Below are 20,320 nucleotides of genomic sequence, written 5' to 3'. Positions count from 1 at the left end.
ATTATGCAATAGAGCAAAAATGAAAAGATAAATGCAGGGTCTTATTGGGCAAAAGGCCCTTGTAGTTTTCTATTTTGATAATCCTAGTTAGTAAAATAATAAGCATGGTATTTGTTAAATTTGATTACAGTATTAAAGGGGAATAAGTTCAGAAATCATTGACTTTTATAGTTTTATAATGTCAATGCCTGCTCCTTAGAGAGGGAATTCCACCAGTTATACCTAAAGGAGATTTATTTATTTATTTTGTAAGGTGCCTCTTGTATGAAGAAAAAGCAATGGAGCTTAATGTGTGAGAGGTAAAACGATTACAGTAAAACTTATCCATCTCCATGTTTATTATTTATTCTTATTAATCATTGATCTAGTGCACATGAATGTGCTTGGAGCTTTTCAGTAAGGTATAGAGAGTGTCAGTAATACTGTCATCTGATAAACATAACCCCCACCAAAAGACACCCATTGCCTACTCAGAAAAAAACCTTGCATCTTTAGTGCAACATAGCAAAGGCATGTTCCCATGGTTTCTGGTGAAATTAAGTTGCTCATCAGTCTTTTCACTCTCTTGTAATTAATTTTACTGACATGCAGGCTCTGATATTTGAATCCTAAGAAGTTTTTAGAAAATGCAAGAATGCTTCAGCTCCAAACTTCACTGTTCTAGGCATCTAGTCCTGGATCAGTGGAAGCTGGGTAGTCCCCCCGCAAATGTGATTACTGATTTGATTACAATGGAAGCTTGCAAATGGGGACGTGTCACTGCTAAAGAAAAGACAAATGCATATTTGTCTACAAAGCATTTTTCAGGACATTGAAAATTTGGCCCTTAAAAAAATAAATGGACTAACACAAAAAATTTTTAAGTGAGCTTTAGGTCTTGATGCTTTCATAGAGCAGATGATGTGCTCGCCTAGGTGATCTGGCCACATCAAGGCCTACATTATAAACAATGAGTGGGTTCTGAGATTCTCCTTCTTACAGATTTGTTTTCTGAAATAAACTTTCCTATAAAAGGAAGTAACACTTCAGTAAGATTCCATTAGAGCACAGTTTTTGGTACCATAGCTGTCAGAATTGCAGCAAACTTTATGAGGGGAAGTTGTAATGGTAAATTTAATATATCTTCGCTTTGAAGTTCTTCTGAATTGTTTCTAATCTCCTGTCTCTTCCAAAGAGACAAGCACAATATTGGGGGTAAATTTTGGAGGTGGTTGTCCATTTCCCTCAATGGAAAAAAATCACCTATCCTTAATATCAGGACCCAGCTCTTTGTTTTGTAGTATTTCTTATCAATCTGTTTGAATATGAGAGAATTTAGTGTATTCCTTTGGTGCCTGTGTTAAAGTATGTAAAGTTTGGGGGTCCATTGTATTACAGAGAAAAGTGAGCCCTAAACCTTGCTGTGACGTGGCCTCAGATCACATTTAGGGAGCAGATTGCCATCTTTTCCTTGGCATGTTCTAAGCGTAAATTTTTTAGTATTTCTTTTTCATTTTGACAATGCTCATGTAAGAGATTGTGTTGATTTTTTTAACCATCTTTCCCAACCTTATTATTAAAGATCCTACCAGTGTGACAGAGAGAGCTAAGCCAGTGAAGACTTCATGCAGCTCATCCTTCCTTATTCATTCCACATCTAAGCAAGAGTATAAATTTTCTAGGTAACTGCCTTACTCATTGTTTTCTATTAAGGAATGCCTAAACGCCTCCCACCTGGCTTCTCAGCAGGACAGGCCAATCCGAACTTTATGCAAGGTCAGGTGCCTTCGACCACAGCAACCACCCCTGGGAATTCAGGAGCCCCTCAGCTGCAAGCAAATCAAAACGTCCAGCATGCAGGTTTGTTTTCTGTGATTTATTCAGCGAGCATTTACTGAGCATTGTGTGGTAGAAACCGTGATAGGCGACAAAGAGATACAGATAAATGTAAGTCCTGGTCCCTCTGCTTAATTTCAAACCCGTAAGTATTCTTTCAGAGTAATAACTGATATTTCAAAAGTAAGTAAAATGTCTCAGGAACCTGGAAACACCTAAAGAAAGGAGGTGAAACTTCAGTTAGGGCAGGGGTCCTCAATTTTTTTTCTGTAAAGGACCAGATAATAAATATTTTAGGCTTTGCAGGTTATATGATCTCTGTTGCCACTATTTAACTCTGCTGTTATAGTGCAAAAGTAGCCACAGACAATAGGTAAACAAATGAGCATGGCAATAGTCCAAACACTGTTTATTTACAAGCTGGCAAGGGGCTTGATTTGGCCCATGGGACGTAGTTTTCTGACCCCTGAGTTCATAAAAGGGCAATAGGTGTTTCTGGCAAAGGGAACTATAGGAAAAAAGGCATGGAGGCATATGGCATTTTGGACAACTACAGTTTTTTAAATCTCTATATAGTACATGTTAGCTTTGTTTATGCCGAGTATCTGAATTCTGGTTTACATTGTGGTGTTTGAACACCAGCCTTCAGTCAGTACAGATTTAATGCCAACAGTGTATTGTATATAAGAAGAAATTTTGGAGGAGGAATAGGATAGAGCAGATGGCTGAAAAATATTTGTAAAGCAATATTGTATAAGCCCAAACCTCATGTTTCTGGTTGCTTGGGTACCATGTGACTAATCCTCTTACGCTTTCTCATTCAGGCATCTTGGACTGAGGTAGCGCAAATATTTTCTGAATTCCCATCCCTGCTTGGACTTAATTTAGTTATGTGGTTCCAACTTTAATTGTAAATCGCTAAGGAACAAGAAAAATCCTAATTAATAATAAAAAAAAAATGTAAACGACCCCCTGAAGGGTGAGAGAAGGATAGGACAAACTGCTTGATTTTCCCTGTCTGCTAATGCAACACTTCATTCCTGAGTTATGTGACTTCATGTTTTCTATAAGAAGTTTTAAAACAGTGATAAAACCATTCATAGTTCCTCCCCAAAGCACAGCTAGTTTGTATTTTTATATGGTGCCTTCCACATGCACATATTATTTTGATTTCCCCATTTATCCCATCTAAGATAGCTCTACTCTTGTCTGTCATTTTCTGTTCTCTTACCCTACTTTATTTCTCTTGTTAGCTTTAACTTCCTTCTGAAAAATACTTGTCTGTTTGTTATTGTCTCTTTCCAACTAGACTCCACGGAGTCAGGGGTTTGATCTATCTTATTTATTGCTAATACTGCAGCACCAAAAGTGCCTTATACATATTAGGTACTCAATAAATAAATTTTTGATTGAATGAATATACAGTGGTATATTTAGAGTATATAGAGTCTAGTATATAGTGGTCATGGAGTTCAAGTTAAGGGTTTATAAGGCTGGTTTAAAAAAAACTCCGGATAGTGTGAACAAGGGACATTTTGTCCCTTGCCTCCCTGGCTAGGGCATAGACTAGCCTTATAACTTCATTGTGGTTGCCACTTTCTAGTTCCCATTTAAAAGTGAAAAATAAAACAGAGATAAAATAAGCTAGAATGGTTATTCAGTAAAAAGGGGGAGGTAATGCAAGTAGCTCTAGGAAAATCCCAAAGACTCAGCCATAAGTAAACACTGCAAGCCAGGCAGTGTCCTTTGTCTAAATTAGAAATAACTGGGAAGAATAGAACATGTCCCATGTAGTCCACCAGGGACTGCCACAGGGGAGGTTCACTGCAGTTTTAACATCCCTTGTTAACTATCCTTTGTCCGCAGCTTCTGGGTTGTTTATCAGTTTACTCCCAGCAGAGGCTCAGCTTCCAGATCAGTATTATATGGTTTTCACCACATTGGGGCAGAGGAGACCTATCTTTAGGAAGTATTAGGTGTTCTTTTCTTTAAAGTGCAGCATCCAGATAGCACACACATAACCTTTGAGAGTCATTATTAGTTTTCCAAGAAGCATTTTTAAATGTCTTCTCAGCTTGTTGAGGTTTTCCTAAGAAGATCCATCACATTCTTTGTTTCCTTCACCTCCTCTAAAGTAGAGCTTATTTCATTAGCCTACCGTCCTTTTCATTAATTTTCTTCATCTTAAGGTAGCTACAAGTCGTTTTTAAACAATGAGATGCTGCCTTTCTCTTTATTTAATCTGAAAGAAGGTAAACTTTATTGATCTTCAAAATGTTGTCTTTAAGTTACCAAATAGGAATGAAGAAACAGTTTCTCATTCTCTATTATATATGGTCATCAAGAATGTAAACAATTTTCTCACAGTCACATCTCCATATTTTAAAAAACCCACAGAAAGTATGTCAAGCACAGTACATTTGTTTATGTTGGTCAGTGGATATATGGGTAGTGGGTGCTTTTCTAATTAAAGTAATTTTAGTATCTTAATACCAATAAGATAATAGTATTTCTTTCTGAAACTGTGCCTTTTTTTTTTTTAAGGTGGTCAAGGAGCTGGTCCTCCTCAAAACCAGATGCAGGTGTCCCATGGGCCACCAAATATGATGCAGCCCAGCCTCATGGGAATTCATGGCAACATGAACAACCAGCAGGCTGGTAGTTCTGGGGTTCCTCAGGTGAACCTGGGCAACATGCAAGGCCAGCCCCAGCAGGGCCCACCATCTCAGCTGATGAGCATGCACCAGCAGATCGTGCCCTCCCAGGGGCAGATGGTCCAGCAACAAGGAACCTTGAACCCTCAGAACCCTATGATCCTTTCAAGGGCCCAGCTTATGCCACAGGGCCAGATGATGGTGAACCCTCAGAGCCAAAATCTTGGGCCCTCGCCCCAAAGGATGACCCCACCCAAGCAGATGCTTCCCCAGCAGGGCGCACAAATGATGGCGCCACATAACCAGATGATGGGGCCTCAGGGCCAAGTATTGCTCCAACAGAACCCAATGATAGAACAGATCATGACCAATCAGATGCAGGGGAATAAGCAACAGTTTAACACTCAGAACCAATCCAATGTCATGCCGGGACCAGCACAGATAATGAGGGGACCAACTCCAAACATGCAAGGAAACATGGTGCAGTTTACGGGACAGATGTCAGGACAGATGCTGCCCCAGCAAGGGCCTGTGAACAACAGTCCATCTCAGGTTATGGGGATCCAGGGGCAGGTCTTGCGGCCACCAGGGCCCAGTCCACACATGGCCCAGCAGCATGGTGATCCTGCTACTACAGCAAATAATGATGTCAGCTTGTCTCAGATGATACCAGACGTTAGCATGCAACAAACCAACATCGTCCCCCCCCACGTGCAGGCCATGCAGGGAAACAGTGCCTCGGGAAACCACTTCTCAGGCCATGGGATGCCTTTCAATGCACCTTTCAGTGGAGCACCCAATGGAAATCAGATGTCCTGTGGTCAGAATCCAGGCTTCCCGGTCAATAAGGATGTCACGCTAACAAGCCCATTGTTGGTCAACTTATTGCAGAGTGACATCTCTGCAGGCCATTTTGGGGTAAACAATAAACAAAATAATACCAACGCAAATAAACCGAAGAAGAAGAAACCCCCTCGGAAGAAGAAAAATAGTCAGCAGGATCTAAAGTAGGTTGTTATAGTTTTGGCTCAAATGTTATTCATTTATTTCTATGTGGACAACATTTTTGGATGGAAAATTTTAAACATATATAAAGTTACAATAGTATAATGCTATCCACCTGGTTTAATAATTATCAACTCATAGCCTATCTTGCCTTCACCCAGGCTGTCACTGTTATCCTCTTGATTATTTTAAAGCAAATTCACTTTAAATATTTCAGTATGTACTTCTGAAAGATAAGAACAGTTTGGTTTTTTGAGAGCACACAATACCATTAGTACACCTAGAAAAATTCTTACTTCATATTCTCACATTTCCAGACAGTGTTCAAATTTCCCTGATTATCTCAAATTAACTTTTTTTACAGTTTGTTCAAATAAGGATCCAAACAAGGTTTATACATTGCAATTGACTGATATATGTCTCTTATGTCTGTAGTCTCGGGGGTTGTGGCACTGAGAGCCTGAATAGTAGCCTGTGCTACCACAGTGCAACTCCGCAAAGCACTTCAGGCTTATAGTGGCCATTGGGGAACCAGAGAAGACAAAATGTGTTTTGGAAATGAAAACTGCTGATAGAGACTCCCTGCTGTCTCTCAAATAGAAATGGTTTTTTGTACGGGTGCCTTTCCTTTAAAGGCTCTTTATCATCCCTAGAAGCTTAAAACCTCATGCTCAGATGATTGGATCTTTTAAATCAGTTACCCTTTCAGTAAAGGCTCTCCAGGTGAGTTCTTTTGCAAGATCACAGCAGGAAGGGCAATTAAATATTTCATTTCCTGAAGCTAAGTGTTAATTTAAGTCATGTTTTGGGCTTTGATAAAATATTTCCAGAAGGAGTATTGATTGAACTGGATTTTCTGCCTTTAATCATAAAACTGGAATTCAGAGACATTTATTAACAGAGAATAGTAACTAATGAATGTAAAAGGGGTTAATTGAAATAAATTGCTACAACTATAGAAAAGAATAGGGGAGCTTTAGTTAAGCAAGCATAAATGTTCAAAACAAAACCAACTACCTTTCTCCCAGCCTTCCCACAACATTTCTTTGATTGTACTCTAATATTATATCATACTCAGTTACTGCTTCTTGAATCTTATACATTAAAAGTCAATAACTATATATTAACCACCTATAATGTCCTGAATTTAGACTGAATAAGCCCTTTAATTATCTGATTTTTGCAGTAGCTCTTTCTAAGTTAAATTCTTTGCCATCAACCTGTGGGAATAACATTTTTCGTGGTGATATGCATTCCTCCCAGTAGTTTAGGAGTATAATTGCAAGGTTATTCAGTTACCGTTAGTATGTATTTTTGCTGTCTTCCCTAACCCTGAGGGAGATTGCTTACTTGTTGAGGCTACAGATTGTTTAAAGGGCCTTATATAGTATCAAGGCTTGTAGGAAAGGGAGAGAGTAGGTTTGATAGGAAGAGCACCTGCTCCTAGCTCTACCACTAGTTCACTGTGGAACCTGTGGCATATCTCTTATACCTCTCTGGGTCTTTGTTTTCTCATCCATAACATGAGGTGGCTGCACCAGATATCTGAGATTTTTTTAGCAGTATAGTTCTTGAAAGTAAAGAAAACCACAGAATCCTTGCCTATAATTTGAAGTGAGAGGGAAGTCATATAAGGAGCAAATCGATATAGGCATCTGGATGTGCTAAGGACCTGCTTCAGGTTCTAAATTTCCCTGTGGTATGGCTTTTTAAATGGATTAAGGTAAGGCTTATGAAACTACATAGAAAATGATGAGATAAAATACTGTCTAAAAGTAGGTGACCAAGATTAGGGCAAAGGGAAACTAAAGGTAGGAAAGAAAGGTGCAGCTAGGAGTAAGATTACAAACAAAATGAGGGATGTGAGCATTCTGGTTCTTTGGGAATATGGCGGAATATGGCTGTTAGATAATGTTTTCTTCCTTTTTCTTCCCCACTAAAAATTCTAAGATACACCCAGGTAAAAATGAAAGCTTTGGGGTTGTCTGCAAATACTTATTCTGCAACAAAATTAATTAGGTTTTTCTGGTATTCTCCATCTTTCTTTGTTCTCTGAATACCATTTTCATCAGGCAACCTACAACTTCTTGCAAAGTTTTGTGAATTGTTGGAGCTATCACTGTAATATCCACAAGAAAGAAACAGTCTAGACTCCCTGGTTGAATTTGATAGCTACACCAAAGATAGTGTGGTTTCACAGAAACAGTGCTTTATAATATTGATAGCCCAAACTATGATCAGATCTTAAAACATCTAAGGGATGGATGATTACATGAAAATCATTGTATCAGAAATTTGTAAAAAACACTTTGAATAAATAGCCATGCTATTAGATTAAGTGGATTTCAACATTTAATGAAATTTCTAGATTATTTTTATGCCAAATATTGAATATTTTATCAAACTAGAGAGATGTAAGTAATGGTAAGATGAGAATGCAAGTAGATTTTAGTTCTTCAGAAATAGGGGAGGGGTTAAGCTAAGTTTTGGTGTGTAAACTATACAACTTGCTCTCAAATGTGTAATTTATTTTTTAGCACCCCAGATACTCGCCCAGCTGGTCTGGAGGAGGCCGATCAGCAGCCATTGCCTGGAGAACAAGGAATTAACTTGGACAGCTCAGGCCCTAAACTGCCAGAATTTTCAAACAGACCACCAGGTGATAAAATGTTAGCTAAAGATTATACACTTGTCATTGTTTATATGCATTATAAAGCTTCTCTTCAAGGATACAGTGGTATTTTATTTTGTTTCCTAACGAGGCTACTTTAGCAATTTAATGTGTCTAATATTTGGAAACTTTGCCTTGATATTGTTAAAAATTTCAAATATAACTTCTGAAGGGATGTATGTGTGTGTGTGTGTGTGTGTATATATATATACACATATATATATTCTGCTCAAATTAGTCTTCCTTACTTTAAGTCCTCATAAAATCAGACTGAAATGTCAAATGCCTCTTTATTCTTATCAGTGTCAAGGTTCTTGTTGGTATCAAAATGGAATAAGATTAAATGGAAAGATGCTTTCGCTCTAATCCTGCTTGCCTGCCTTACCTGCAGCCTTTCCTACTGGGGCTTTCTCAAAGCAGAAAACAGGGTATAAATAATATTTTTTAAAAAAAGTTTTATTATGAGTCTTTAAACATAAAAAATACATAAAGAATCATAAAAGAGACACTCATGTACCTACCACCCAGCTTAATAATAAATAGGACCAATATTGTTGAAGCTCCCTATGTTGTACTCCTCTCTGCTTATAAAATAATATTATCCTCTAAGTGTTGAAAAATTATATTGGGAAGGAAAAAGCTCCTAAAATTCATTCATTCCACCCTAGGTATTACAGAACTAAGGCCAGGTGCCACAATGTCTCTATACCAGGTTACTCTTGGCCTGAGCCAAGATTTGTAACCTTATTCACCTGTGACACAGTTCAAGACACACAAGCCTGTCACAGTTAGGCCACTTTCCCCTGTGTGTATAAAGTATTATGTTTTGTTTCTTCCTCACAAGTTATTCCACCTCCTTTTTGGCATGTAAGTGAGAGTGATGTTATTTTAGGGATAAACTTTAATCCACCCTTAATTTGTGTATTTTAAAAGTGAATCAAAAAAAAAACGGTAAACCCATCATGATGTCAGTACTTTGTGTTATTTTAAAAATTGTTCGGGCACACTACAGTTCCTATCAGTGAGTTGGCAGCAGCGCAATTGAGGCTGGGAGGTCACCAGTCTCTGGCGGGTATGTCCGGAAGGCATTATGAACTGGGAGGTACCTTCTTCACTCCGACACATCTGAATTTTTCTTATATGAATCCCAGGGGCCCTTGCAAATTATTGCTTCCCTTCTGCAGTTTGCAAACTGGGATCCTACAGGCTGAATTTGGCCTATAATGTGTTTGAATTGTCATGCAGTGTCTTAAACCAAACAAAAACCTGAACTTAAATGCCTTTGGACAGAGCATCCACTACAGTTTGGCTATGTCCACAGGACTACTACTGTCTTATACCAGCCCACTTCTCTTCTTTGCTACCAGCCTGGCCCCTGAAGGCTTATGAGTTTGCATCCCTTGATTAATAAATTTGTTTTTTCATAATGTTATAGGCACTGTGTGTGTCCTGGCTCTCCCTTACCACCATTCTGTCACGGTAACCCCAGTCTGTCTTCTTATCATTAGTGCCCTTTGGACCTCTACCTCCAGCTTCTGGAACCTTTATGGCAACCATGCCTTTAACTGTTACTTTCAAAAGGTTGCTGTAATGTCTATTCTGCTCTCTTTGGTATGTTTTATCTTTAAAACTTTTCTAATGTACTTTTCATGCAACGATGGAATAAATCTAGTTTATAAAATTGTATCCCAGCTATATGCCCACTTTTTCCTACTGAACCACCTTTATTCTTGGTTAATTTAATGATCTTTCCATCCTTTCCACTGATTGTATAAGGTTTGAGTTCTAAAATGCCAAGTAAAATCTTCACAAAAGAAAGAATCGTTTGAGATGTTGCCTTCTGCAAATCTGTAAGATATTGTCCCTCAGAGTTCTTTTCCTGAAATTATTTTTTATTCCTGAGGGCTCTGCTTCTGGCTTACTTATTCTCCAACTGTGGATTCATAGAAAATATTTATCCAAATACAATTTTACATGTAAGAAAGTAAATGGAAATTAATATCCATAAAAACTTCAGTGTAGCCATAAAAACTTCATTTTATTTACAATGTGTACATCAGCTCATTAGCTCCTACTATTTATTAAACTGGTTTACATTGGAGAGGCAGTTTAATTCAATTGGATTGCCTCAAGCTGAATGCAGGTGATGCATCCACTTGCATCCCCTGAAGGATGCAGCATGGTGTGTGTAGCCAATGGATTGGAGTAATTTTAAATCTCTCTTTCTTAAGGAATTAAACCCTAGAATTTATTTTTTACTTCTGTTGAAAGAATAAAAAGCCTGTCTTCAATGCTCGTGTTTTCAACAAAACCAAGTCTTAAAAAAATTAATCTTTGCTAACAGAAAAAGTGAATCCTAAATGCTTTACTTCATTCACGAGTACAGTGAAATATTTATTATGCCTGAATGAGACCCCAGTGCTGGGTGGTCAGTTTCTTGCTGGTGATGGAGTTTTTCTCATTTCATCTGAACCTTTGGCTGGTATAAACTTGGCCATTTTCAGTACATAGCACAGTGTCTATCTGTTAGAGTCTTAGTACAGTAATATCTCATTCAGACCCTGAAGACTGAGGAGCTCCAGGTTCTTGATGCTTTGCTTTTTGCTTCCTCAAGCAGTTTTTGCTTAAGCATCTGCTTATGTCAAATAATGAGGGGCTGCCCCTTCCCCCCTGGGAGCAGGCATGCCTGAGCTGTTTGTGCACAGTCTGTGCCACCTAGATGAGTATTGCTTGGCTATACTCTAAAGGTAGCAAAGCTTTTTTGCTGAAAATCTAACTTCCCTGATTTTGGGGGCTCGTTTTAGGTTATCCTTCTCAACCAGTTGAACAGAGGCCACATCAGCAGATGCCTCCTCAGCTCATGCAGCATGTGGCACCCCCACCACAGCCACCACAGCAGCAACCACAACCACAACTGCCACCGCAGCAGCAGCAGCCACCACCTCCCAATCAACCACAGTCTCAGCAGCAGCAACAACAGCAGCAGCAGCAACAAATGATGATGATGCTTATGATGCAACAGGACCCCAAATCAGTTAGGCTTCCAGTCTCCCAAAATGTTCATCCCCCAAGGGGCCCCCTGAACCCAGATTCCCAAAGAATGCCCATGCAACAGAGTGGCAGTGTGCCTGTCATGGTCAGTTTGCAAGCACCTGCCTCTGTGCCGCCGTCACCTGATAAACAAAGAATGCCAATGCCTGTGAATACTCCTTTGGGAAGCAATTCAAGGAAAATGATATACCAAGAGAACCCCCAGAATCCTTCCAGCTCACCACTGGGAGAGATGTCCTCACTCCCTGAAGCGAGTGGCAGTGAAGTACCATCTGTGTCAGGAGGCCCAAATAACATGCCTTCACATTTAGTGGTTTCCCAGAATCAGTTAATGATGACAGGGCCAAAACCTGGACCATCACCCCTTTCAGCAACTCAAGGTGCAACTCCCCAGCAACCCTCTGTAAATTCTCTGCCCAGCTCTCATGGCCACCACTTTCCAAATGTGGCTGCTCCAACCCAAACATCTAGGCCTAAAACACCAAACAGAGCCAGCCCCAGGCCCTATTATCCTCAGACACCTAACAACCGCCCACCCAGCACAGAACCTTCAGAAATCAGTCTATCACCAGAAAGACTCAATGCCTCCATAGCAGGACTCTTCCCCCCACAGATTAATATTCCTTTACCTCCTAGGCCAAATTTAAACAGAGGCTTTGATCAACAGGGCTTAAATCCAACAACCTTGAAGGCCATCGGGCAAGCACCTTCAAATCTTACCATGAATAATCCTTCCAATTTTGCTGCCCCACAAACTCACAAATTAGATTCTGTGGTGGTGAATTCCGGAAAGCAGTCTAATACTGGAGCAACAAAACGGGCAAGTCCAAGCAACAGTCGCAGGTCTAGTCCTGGTTCCAGTAGGAAAACTACCCCAAGTCCTGGGAGACAAAATTCAAAAGCCCCTAAACTTACCCTGGCCTCTCAAACAAATGCAGCCCTGTTGCAGAACGTGGAGTTGCCAAGAAACGTATTGGTCAGTCCTACTCCCTTGGCCAATCCCCCTGTACCTGGGAGCTTCCCTAACAACTGTGGGCTGAATCCTCAGAATCCTACCATGCCTGTGGCTGCAGTGGGAGGTGTTCTTGAGGATAACAAGGAGAGCTTGAATGTGCCTCAGGACAGCGATTGCCAGAATTCCCAGGGTAGGAAGGAGCAGGTAAACATTGAGCTAAAAGCAGTCCCTGCTCAAGAAGTTAAAATGGTTATCCCTGAAGATCAATCCAAAAAGGATCAACCTTCGGATCCTAACAAACTTACAGGTGTCGAAGAGAACAAAAATTTGGTGTCTCCTGCTATGAGGGAAGCACCAACATCGTTAAGTCAACTTCTTGACAACTCCGGAGCTCCTAATGTGACCATTAAACCTCCTGGGCTTACAGATTTGGAAGTAACACCTCCAATAGTTTCTGGGGAAGACCTGAAAAAAGCATCTGTCATTCCCACACTGCAGGATCCGTCTTCTTCTAAAGAACCCTCTAATTCCCTAAATTTACCTCACAGTAATGAGCCGTGTTCAACCCTTGTGCATCCAGAATTGAGTGAGGTCAGTTCTAATGTTGCACCAAGCATCCCTCCAGTAATGCCAAGACCTGTCAGCTCTTCCTCCATTTCTACTCCCTTGCCCCCAAATCAGATAACTGTTTTCGTAACTTCCAATCCCATCACAACTTCAGCTAACACATCAGCAGCTCTGCCAACTCACCTGCAGTCTGCATTAATGTCAACAGTCGTCACAATGCCCAATGTGGGTAGCAAGGTTATGGTTTCTGAGGGACAGTCAGCTGCTCAGTCTAATGCCCGGCCTCAGTTTATTACACCTGTCTTTATCAATTCATCCTCAATAATTCAGGTAATGAAAGGATCACAGCCAAGCACAATTCCTGCAGCCCCACTGACAACCAGCTCTGGCTTGATGCCTCCCTCTGTTGCAGTTGTTGGCCCTTTACACATACCTCAGAACATAAAGTTTTCTTCTGCTCCTGTACCACCTAATGTCCCCTCCAGTAGTCCTGCTCCAAACATACAGACAGGTCGACCCCTGGTCCTTAATTCACGAGCCACCCCTGTCCAGCTTCCTTCCCCTCCTTGTACAACTTCTCCAGTTGTCCCTCCTCATCCCCCTGTCCAGCAAGTGAAAGAATTGAATCCAGATGAGGTCAGTCCTCAGGTGAGCACCTCAGCAGATCAGAGCACTCTGCCCTCTTCACAGTCAACCACAATGGTTTCTCCCCTTTTGACTAATAGTCCAGGCTCCTCTGTCAACCGGCGAAGCCCAGTCTCATCTAGTAAGGGCAAAGGAAAAGTGGACAAAATCGGCCAGATTTTGCTGACCAAGGCGTGTAAGAAAGTTACAGGCTCTCTTGAGAAAGGGGAAGAGCAATATGGTGCAGATGGAGAGACTGAAGGCCAAGGGCTAGAGACCACAGCTCCAGGGCTCATGGGAACAGAGCAATTATCCACAGAGCTGGACAGTAAAACCCCAACACCCCCAGCACCCACTCTGCTAAAAATGACCTCTAGCCCTGTGGGCCCGGGCTCCACCTCAGCAGGACCCAGCTTACCTGGCGGTACTCTCCCCACCAGTGTACGCTCAATAGTAACCACTCTGGTACCCTCTGAGCTCATCTCCGCGGCGCCGACCACAAAAAACAATCATGTTGGCATAGCATCTGAGCCACTTGCGGGTGGCCTAGTGGAGGAGAAGGTGGGATCCCATCCAGAGCTTCTGCCCAGCATAGGTATGTACTCGGGGCCTGGCATCATCTCCTAATGTCAGTTTTTTGATGACCTATCCCACAAGAGAAAGCATGGCTCCTTTTCTACTTGGAGGAAGAAGAATGGGCTAAATGGCAATAGTAGTAGTTTTGTTTATTGGAAGTACACTGGGAAATATACTTTTAAAATCTCATATTAAGTTTACATTCATTAACATGGTTCTCCCTCAGGTCCTGAAGTGATACACCTTTCATTTATATAAAGTTTTTCATTTTACAAGTAAGCATTTTTACATATGTTATTTTACATCATCTTCATACCAACCATATCAGGTAGCCCTAACCCCATTCTATGGGTGAGAAGATTGAAGCTCAGAGAAGTTCAGTATTTGTTCAAAGTCTATACTATGAACCTACAGTTTGACATTGTCTCTTAAATGTGAACAGCAGCTTCTGCAGGTTCTCCTCACCATGACAAAGACTTGCTCTCAACAGTTCAGAGCAGGGTTCTCATAGCCCCTTCCTCATTGTACTCTATCCCAGGGACTCTTCCATACTGACTGGCTACTCCAGAGGAGAGCTTTCCAGAAAACCAGGTTTCATGATAATAGACACTGGAGGAGCAAAGTGGTTGAGAGACAGATAGACTTGGGTTGATATCACAGCACCAGCATTTACCAGCTATATGGACTTAGGCAAGTTACTTAGCTACTCCAAACTTCAGTTTCCTCCTTTGTAATATGAGTTCAATAGTGGTTGTAAGAATTCAATGAGATAATGCATATAACATGCTTAGCACAGGACTAGAATGTTGTAATCGTTCAACAAATGGTAAAAGTTTGTTATTACCAGTTTCTTTTTGATGCAGTCTTTCTGTGAATTACACCATTCCATTCATGTATGTGTGGTTCAGATTGTTTCCTTGTACTGTTAAGGTGGGCTACTGATGGAGCGTAGGTGTCCTTACTCCTCCCTTCCTTCCCTTACGCCTTCACACTCACGTTCTTCCTTCTGTGAGGCTTAAATGGTACAGAAGTTCTGTTTCCCTAGAATGGGATCAGTCACACACTGCCAAAGCTGGGAAGGACCTTTGCTATATCCTAGGCCAGTTAATAGTGCCTATCTTGTTTATGCAGCTAAAATGCTTCCAGTGCCTACCACTGAGTGGTAAGCACCCAGGAGGAGGGGCAGAAAGAACACAAGCTTCCGGGTAAGATCAGAGTTCAAATTCTAGCTCCACTGGTTATCAATCACAGTTGGATAAAGTCTTTAACCTCTCGTAAGCCATGTACTTCACCTGTAAAATGGAGATTGTAATTCCTATCTCCCAGAATTTATATGAAGATTCAGTGAGCGAGCTTACCGTAAAGTGGCCACACGCTGCCTCACACAGAACTCTGGAAAGGTTAATTTCCCTTCTCTCTGCCTCTTCACTTGAATGCTAGAGATACAGGAAGGGATAAAGGCCCTCAAGGAGTTCACTGCCCTTGCAGCAGACAGGCTTCACAGAGCTGGGTGCTTTAGGTTTGTTGTTCCAGTTGTGTTGATGTAGGTGAGCCCTAAGAATTAAAAAGAAACCTGATGTGACTAAAATAATACTCTCTGCTATTAAATGTTTCCACTCTACTTCCTTTCAGAGAACCTTCCCCTCAGGTACCAAGAGAAAAATGATGAAGCAATTCAAAAATATTTTTTTCTGGATGTATATAATCCTAGAGAAATATGTGAGACTTGGGGAGATGAACCAACAGTTGGAAAAAATTCTCAGTTTTAGTTAAGATAATTCCATTCTTTTTCAAGGGCTGCTGTACTTTTACCTTGAAAATGTGAAAAACCAGTACTGGAGTTAAAAAAAGTAGAAGTTAAATATCATTTTACGCTTTATCAGATATGCATCCAAAATAAATTCTTAACACAAATGGATTATTGACTACACATGGAGAGAAACCTACAAAATTCATAATCTCCTCAAGAGGGTAAAACTTACTTTTGCACAGTTGATTTAGCATGTTAGACTGAAGTGTCAAGATGGGAGGACATACCCTTGAGTGATTGTGGCATATCTGTGTCCTTAATCCTTACTGTGTGATCCAATAAGTTTCCATTCTGGAGTACATTGTGTATTCTATTCCATTCCTCTTCAAGAGCCTAAGTTCTCTCTGTCCTTCAAAGCCTAATTCTGATGTTTCTCCCTTTAATGTACCTTCAGATTTCTTAACCTAGAATTGTTCTCCCTTGTTTTGGAGTCCTGTAACACTTGATACCTTACGAATCTCCTTCATATAACATCACAGTGCACTCCAGTGTACCATATGTGTTATACCATATCTTATCTTTAATACTAGACTGAGTTCCTGATGGGAAAGAAGGATGTGATTTGATCTCTAAGGGTGCTTGGCACAGTGCCTTGTCCCTAGTAAGTGCCTTACCCCTTGGTAACTGTTTGTTAAGTAACATATTGAATTTATTTATTCATTAAGTGTGAATTATATACCTGCTTTATGTCCATCACTCTTGCCAGGTGCTGTAGAAAAGTACAAAATAAATTATGCTTCATTTTAGGTCTCAAGGACTAGTCTTTGGAGGGATGAGACATAGTTTTTTAAACGCTAAGGTCAACTGTGTAATTGTTCCTCCGAAAGTGGTTTGGGTTGCCTACTAAGGTATGCTTTGGGATTTTTTAGAGTACTGGACAGCACTTGACCCCAAGAAGCAAAAATTACAGGTGCTGTTGTCCTCATGGCTACCTCCTTCCTTGATTTTTGTACACACAAAAAGGAGAAACAAGTATCCCTAGTGGTATTCTTTCTCACTAAGTGTTATAATAGATAATTTTTAAATCAAAAGTTTTGAAATGTACTTTCAAAGCCAAATTTAAGTACTACTCTCTAAGAGTATGTGTATTTCACCAGTTACTTAGCCCTTGATTCAGTCAATGCTTTCTGTTTTGTTTAGAAAAGAAAGTAAAAGGCCTGTATTTTTTTTCTTGTCTTAGCCCCTTCACAGAGTTTAGTCCCAAAGGAAACTCCAGCTACAGCACTGCAGGGGTCTGTTGCCAGACCAGGTAAGGCACACTTTAGAAAAACTTCTCAGAGTGGAATGGGTTAAATGTGAAGGAACTACTGCTGTCCTCAGTGTGCCGGGAAGTGGCTGAAACCGTCTTACCTATTTGCTTCAGCGCAGACTTCAGTTGAGTGGCAGAGCTTGTGCAGTACTATTTGAGGTTATTTTCCCCCTGACTAGCTTGCTTCTTACACATTCCTAGTGTCAGCCAGGGAACTCAAGAAGGGCATCTCGGTGCCCATTGTCTGTCTACCACCCAGCCGTGGATGGTTTCCATTGCAGAGTTTGCCCTGTTCCATGACCCTGGCACCCATAGCTGGCAGCTGACTGACTAGTATATGATAACTCACTGGAGTGGCAAGCGTTACTGCACCAAGATAATAATTGCATTATGACAGGAGTGGAGGCTTGTTCTGAGAACCTCTGCTACAGTGAGGCAGCTGTCCCTCCAGGGAGTTAGAGTCATTTCAGTCATCTCTGGATGGCATTCAGTTTCTTCCCATGACCAAGATATTGTAAATAGCACTAGGGATGGTGTTTCTGAAAGATGGAGTCCATGGTAATCTGACAAGTAACTGCTGTAGGATGCTGGATCAGCTCTGAGCACATGAGGATCTTGATGGCAAATAACAGCACGCTGCCTTCATAAATTAAACTGCTAAAGCAGATAAATATCATAGATATGTTACAGTTTAGTCTTGCCTGGCTCTTTGTCATTGTAGGTCATTGAAGGGTACAAAAAAAAAGCAAGGCATGACTGCTTTCCACAAGGAAGTTAGAATCTCACTGACAGTACAATTCACACAGTTGACAAAATTAGTAAGAAAAAAACCAACAGTACAACCGTATTTAATTTTGTGAGTCTAAGCCATAAAAGTAAGGTATAACTTGTGATTATTTTAAAACCTGCTTCAGGGTGCTGTGTCCTGTGTGATGGATAGTACTTTCCACGACACATTTTTTGGGTAAAAACAGTCCTCTGGAAAAAATGGATAAGCAAAAACCATTTCAGCTACCCAGGTTCTTCCTTTGCTACCAACTGCTCACATGATGCCTGACATCGTGCTAGTATCTGAGAAGGGGAGCATGGAGCAAATTATTCAGAGAAAGGATCAGATGGTAAAACTCATTTTTGGTGAGAAAAGGAACAACTAGAAGGGGGAGTGGAATTCCATTTCCTGCCCCAGCTCCTTTCTCCAGAAAATGGGCTTTACCATCTCATATGTCCTCCTTCTCAGCATAGTTGGCCGAAGAGTCCTGTTCCTTTAAAAAGTTTGGCTTAAGTGAATCTCCTTAAAATACCCCCTACGTCACTAATTGCCCTCACCAAATTCCTTTATACGAATTGGCTGTGATAGTGTTAAAATTTTCAAAAGCATTGAATTTTGTTCAAAAGAGCAAACTAATCAAGATTTTTTTGTTATCAGTCTCTTTTGACTTGAGCCCTTTTCATTTTTGAGCACATATTACCTGAGTTTCTTTGCTCCAGCAGAGCCAGCAAGGCAGCAGAGACTCAGTGAGCTGGTATCTGTTTCTTGCGAAGGGGTTTCCAGGTTTTATGAGTTAGATGTGGGAAGCTAAATAGCAAGTGAGAAGCAAGTATTCTTTTCTGCCGGCATCTTACATTGAAGGCAGAGTGGTCCAGCCTCCTCACAGGAAGGCTGCATCAATGTGCACATCATAGCAATCATAATAATAGCTAACATTGAGTTCCTACTGAGCACCAGGTGCTGTACTAATTTTTTTTTTTTTTAAGATTTTATTTTTCCTTTTTCTCCCCAAAGGCTCCCAGCACATAGTTGTGTATTTTTAGTTGTGGGTCCCTCTAGTTGTGGCCTGTTGGATGCCGCCTCAGCATGGCTAGATGAGCAGTGCCATGTCCGCGCCCAGGACTCAAACTGGTGAAACCCTGGGTCACCGAAGCAGAACGCGCGAACCCAACCACTCAGCCACGGGGCTGGCCCCTGTGCTAAATTTTTTATGTTATTTCACTTAATCTTCTTAACTTCGAAGTGGGTAAAGTGGTTATCCCCATTTTTTAGATGCAGCTTTGAGCACAGATAGGTCAAGTAATTTCCCCAAGGTCACCTGACTAACAATGAGGTCAAACTTTTAACCAAGACACTCTGACTTCACTGCCTTCAAGGAGGTTACCGTGTAATCAGTAGGGTAGGTTAGACATGTACACTGAGTCTAAGGTGTTGAATTCCCTAAAAGTGGGGACAGGTACAGGCACAGGGCTGTGGTAGGCCAGAGGCAGGAGAGATCACTGCTATCTGGTGCATCAGGGAAGGTCTTTTGGAAAAGATGGAACTACCTAAAGATATATAATGGAGGAAGAAGATTTTTTCTGTTGTTGCTGAGAAAGAAGTGCCTAGTAAACCCATAGGATGCTCATTTAAGCAAAACCCTGCTAGACAAATTACTGAGATTTTGCTTTCTTAGACGGCATTGCTGGGAAGTTGCAAAAGAGAGAACATAACAGGGTCTGTAGGCGACATCTCAAAGCAAAGCAGTCTGCCCTCTAAAACTTAATGAGGAAGTCCTTCGGAGGAGAATGCATCCTAAATATATGTTTAAGACATGTTTGAAGATTACTGTCTTTAAAAAAATAATGTCAAGAGGGTGGAGATATTCTAAGAATGAAAACAATCTCTTCTATATGAGAGGAAGAGGTTTATTTTAATAACCTAGTTATAGCTGGGTGAAATATGAACCAGGCAGTGTGAATTTAGTTCTGTTGATCCAAACAGGATTATTTCACAGTGCAGAGTAGAAATAAAAATAGACTGAGTAAGTGTCTTATGCCCCAGACAACTGAGTTGTGTCCGTGCCAACTCTGTCTCTATACCATGTAGGGTGAGGATCTTCCTGGGTGTGGAGACACGTTAGCCTAAATAGGGCATTCAGAGTTTGTGTAGACACCTAGCTTCTTCCTGTGGACCTGTACACCAGAAGCTCCCACATCTCATTTCTGTCCTTTGTATTTTTTACAGAACTCGAGGCAAATGCTGCCATAGTCTCTGGACAAAGGTAAGATGATCATTTCTGCAGAATTAGCATGAATACGGCATAAGCCTATTTGAAGAGTGTCAGCTTTCTCAGCCTTTAAACCTCTCCTCACCTTGTCCTTTCCCTTCACTCTTTCTACCAGTCTGTTTTTCCTGCTGAAGCAGGGAGCTGTCATGAGTCCTAAGCCCTCAGAGGTAACATTTCTGAATAAAACTTGGTGGCTGAGTTTCTACCATTTTGTGGTGGTTTTGAAAACAATGAGATAACATGTTCAGCACTCAGTATAGTGAGAAAATAGTAAATGTTCAATATAGGAGCTGTTGCTCTTATTG

The 20,320-nt window shown here is 40.8% G+C and overlaps 1 protein-coding gene across 33 annotated transcripts in view; it reads left to right on the top strand.

Moving 5' to 3' along the window:
* The window catches only part of NCOA6 (nuclear receptor coactivator 6), a 102,941-nt gene that overhangs the window by 70,449 nt on the left and 12,172 nt on the right, over positions 1 to 20,320 (top strand). For 18 of the 33 annotated variants that reach the window (XM_070588105.1, XM_070588091.1, XM_070588087.1 and 15 more), the window contains 6 exons: positions 1,693 to 1,839; positions 4,360 to 5,476; positions 8,012 to 8,133; positions 10,950 to 13,937; positions 16,909 to 16,977; positions 19,973 to 20,009. In XM_070588105.1, the coding sequence (XP_070444206.1) occupies positions 1,693 to 1,839; positions 4,360 to 5,476; positions 8,012 to 8,133; positions 10,950 to 13,937; positions 16,909 to 16,977; positions 19,973 to 20,009 (4,480 nt within the window). The remainder of the gene's footprint in view (positions 1 to 1,692; positions 1,840 to 4,359; positions 5,477 to 8,011; positions 8,134 to 10,949; positions 13,938 to 16,908; positions 16,978 to 19,972; positions 20,010 to 20,320) is intronic. The other 15 variants (XM_070588102.1, XM_070588095.1, XM_070588094.1 and 12 more) reach the window with 3 other exon arrangements.

This window comes from Equus przewalskii, chromosome 21 (assembly GCF_037783145.1).
Source record: "Equus przewalskii isolate Varuska chromosome 21, EquPr2, whole genome shotgun sequence".
Taxonomy (NCBI): Eukaryota; Metazoa; Chordata; class Mammalia; order Perissodactyla; family Equidae; genus Equus; species Equus przewalskii.
The sequence above is the reverse complement of the archived record's forward strand: the minus strand, read 5'-3'. Positions and strand labels throughout refer to the sequence as shown.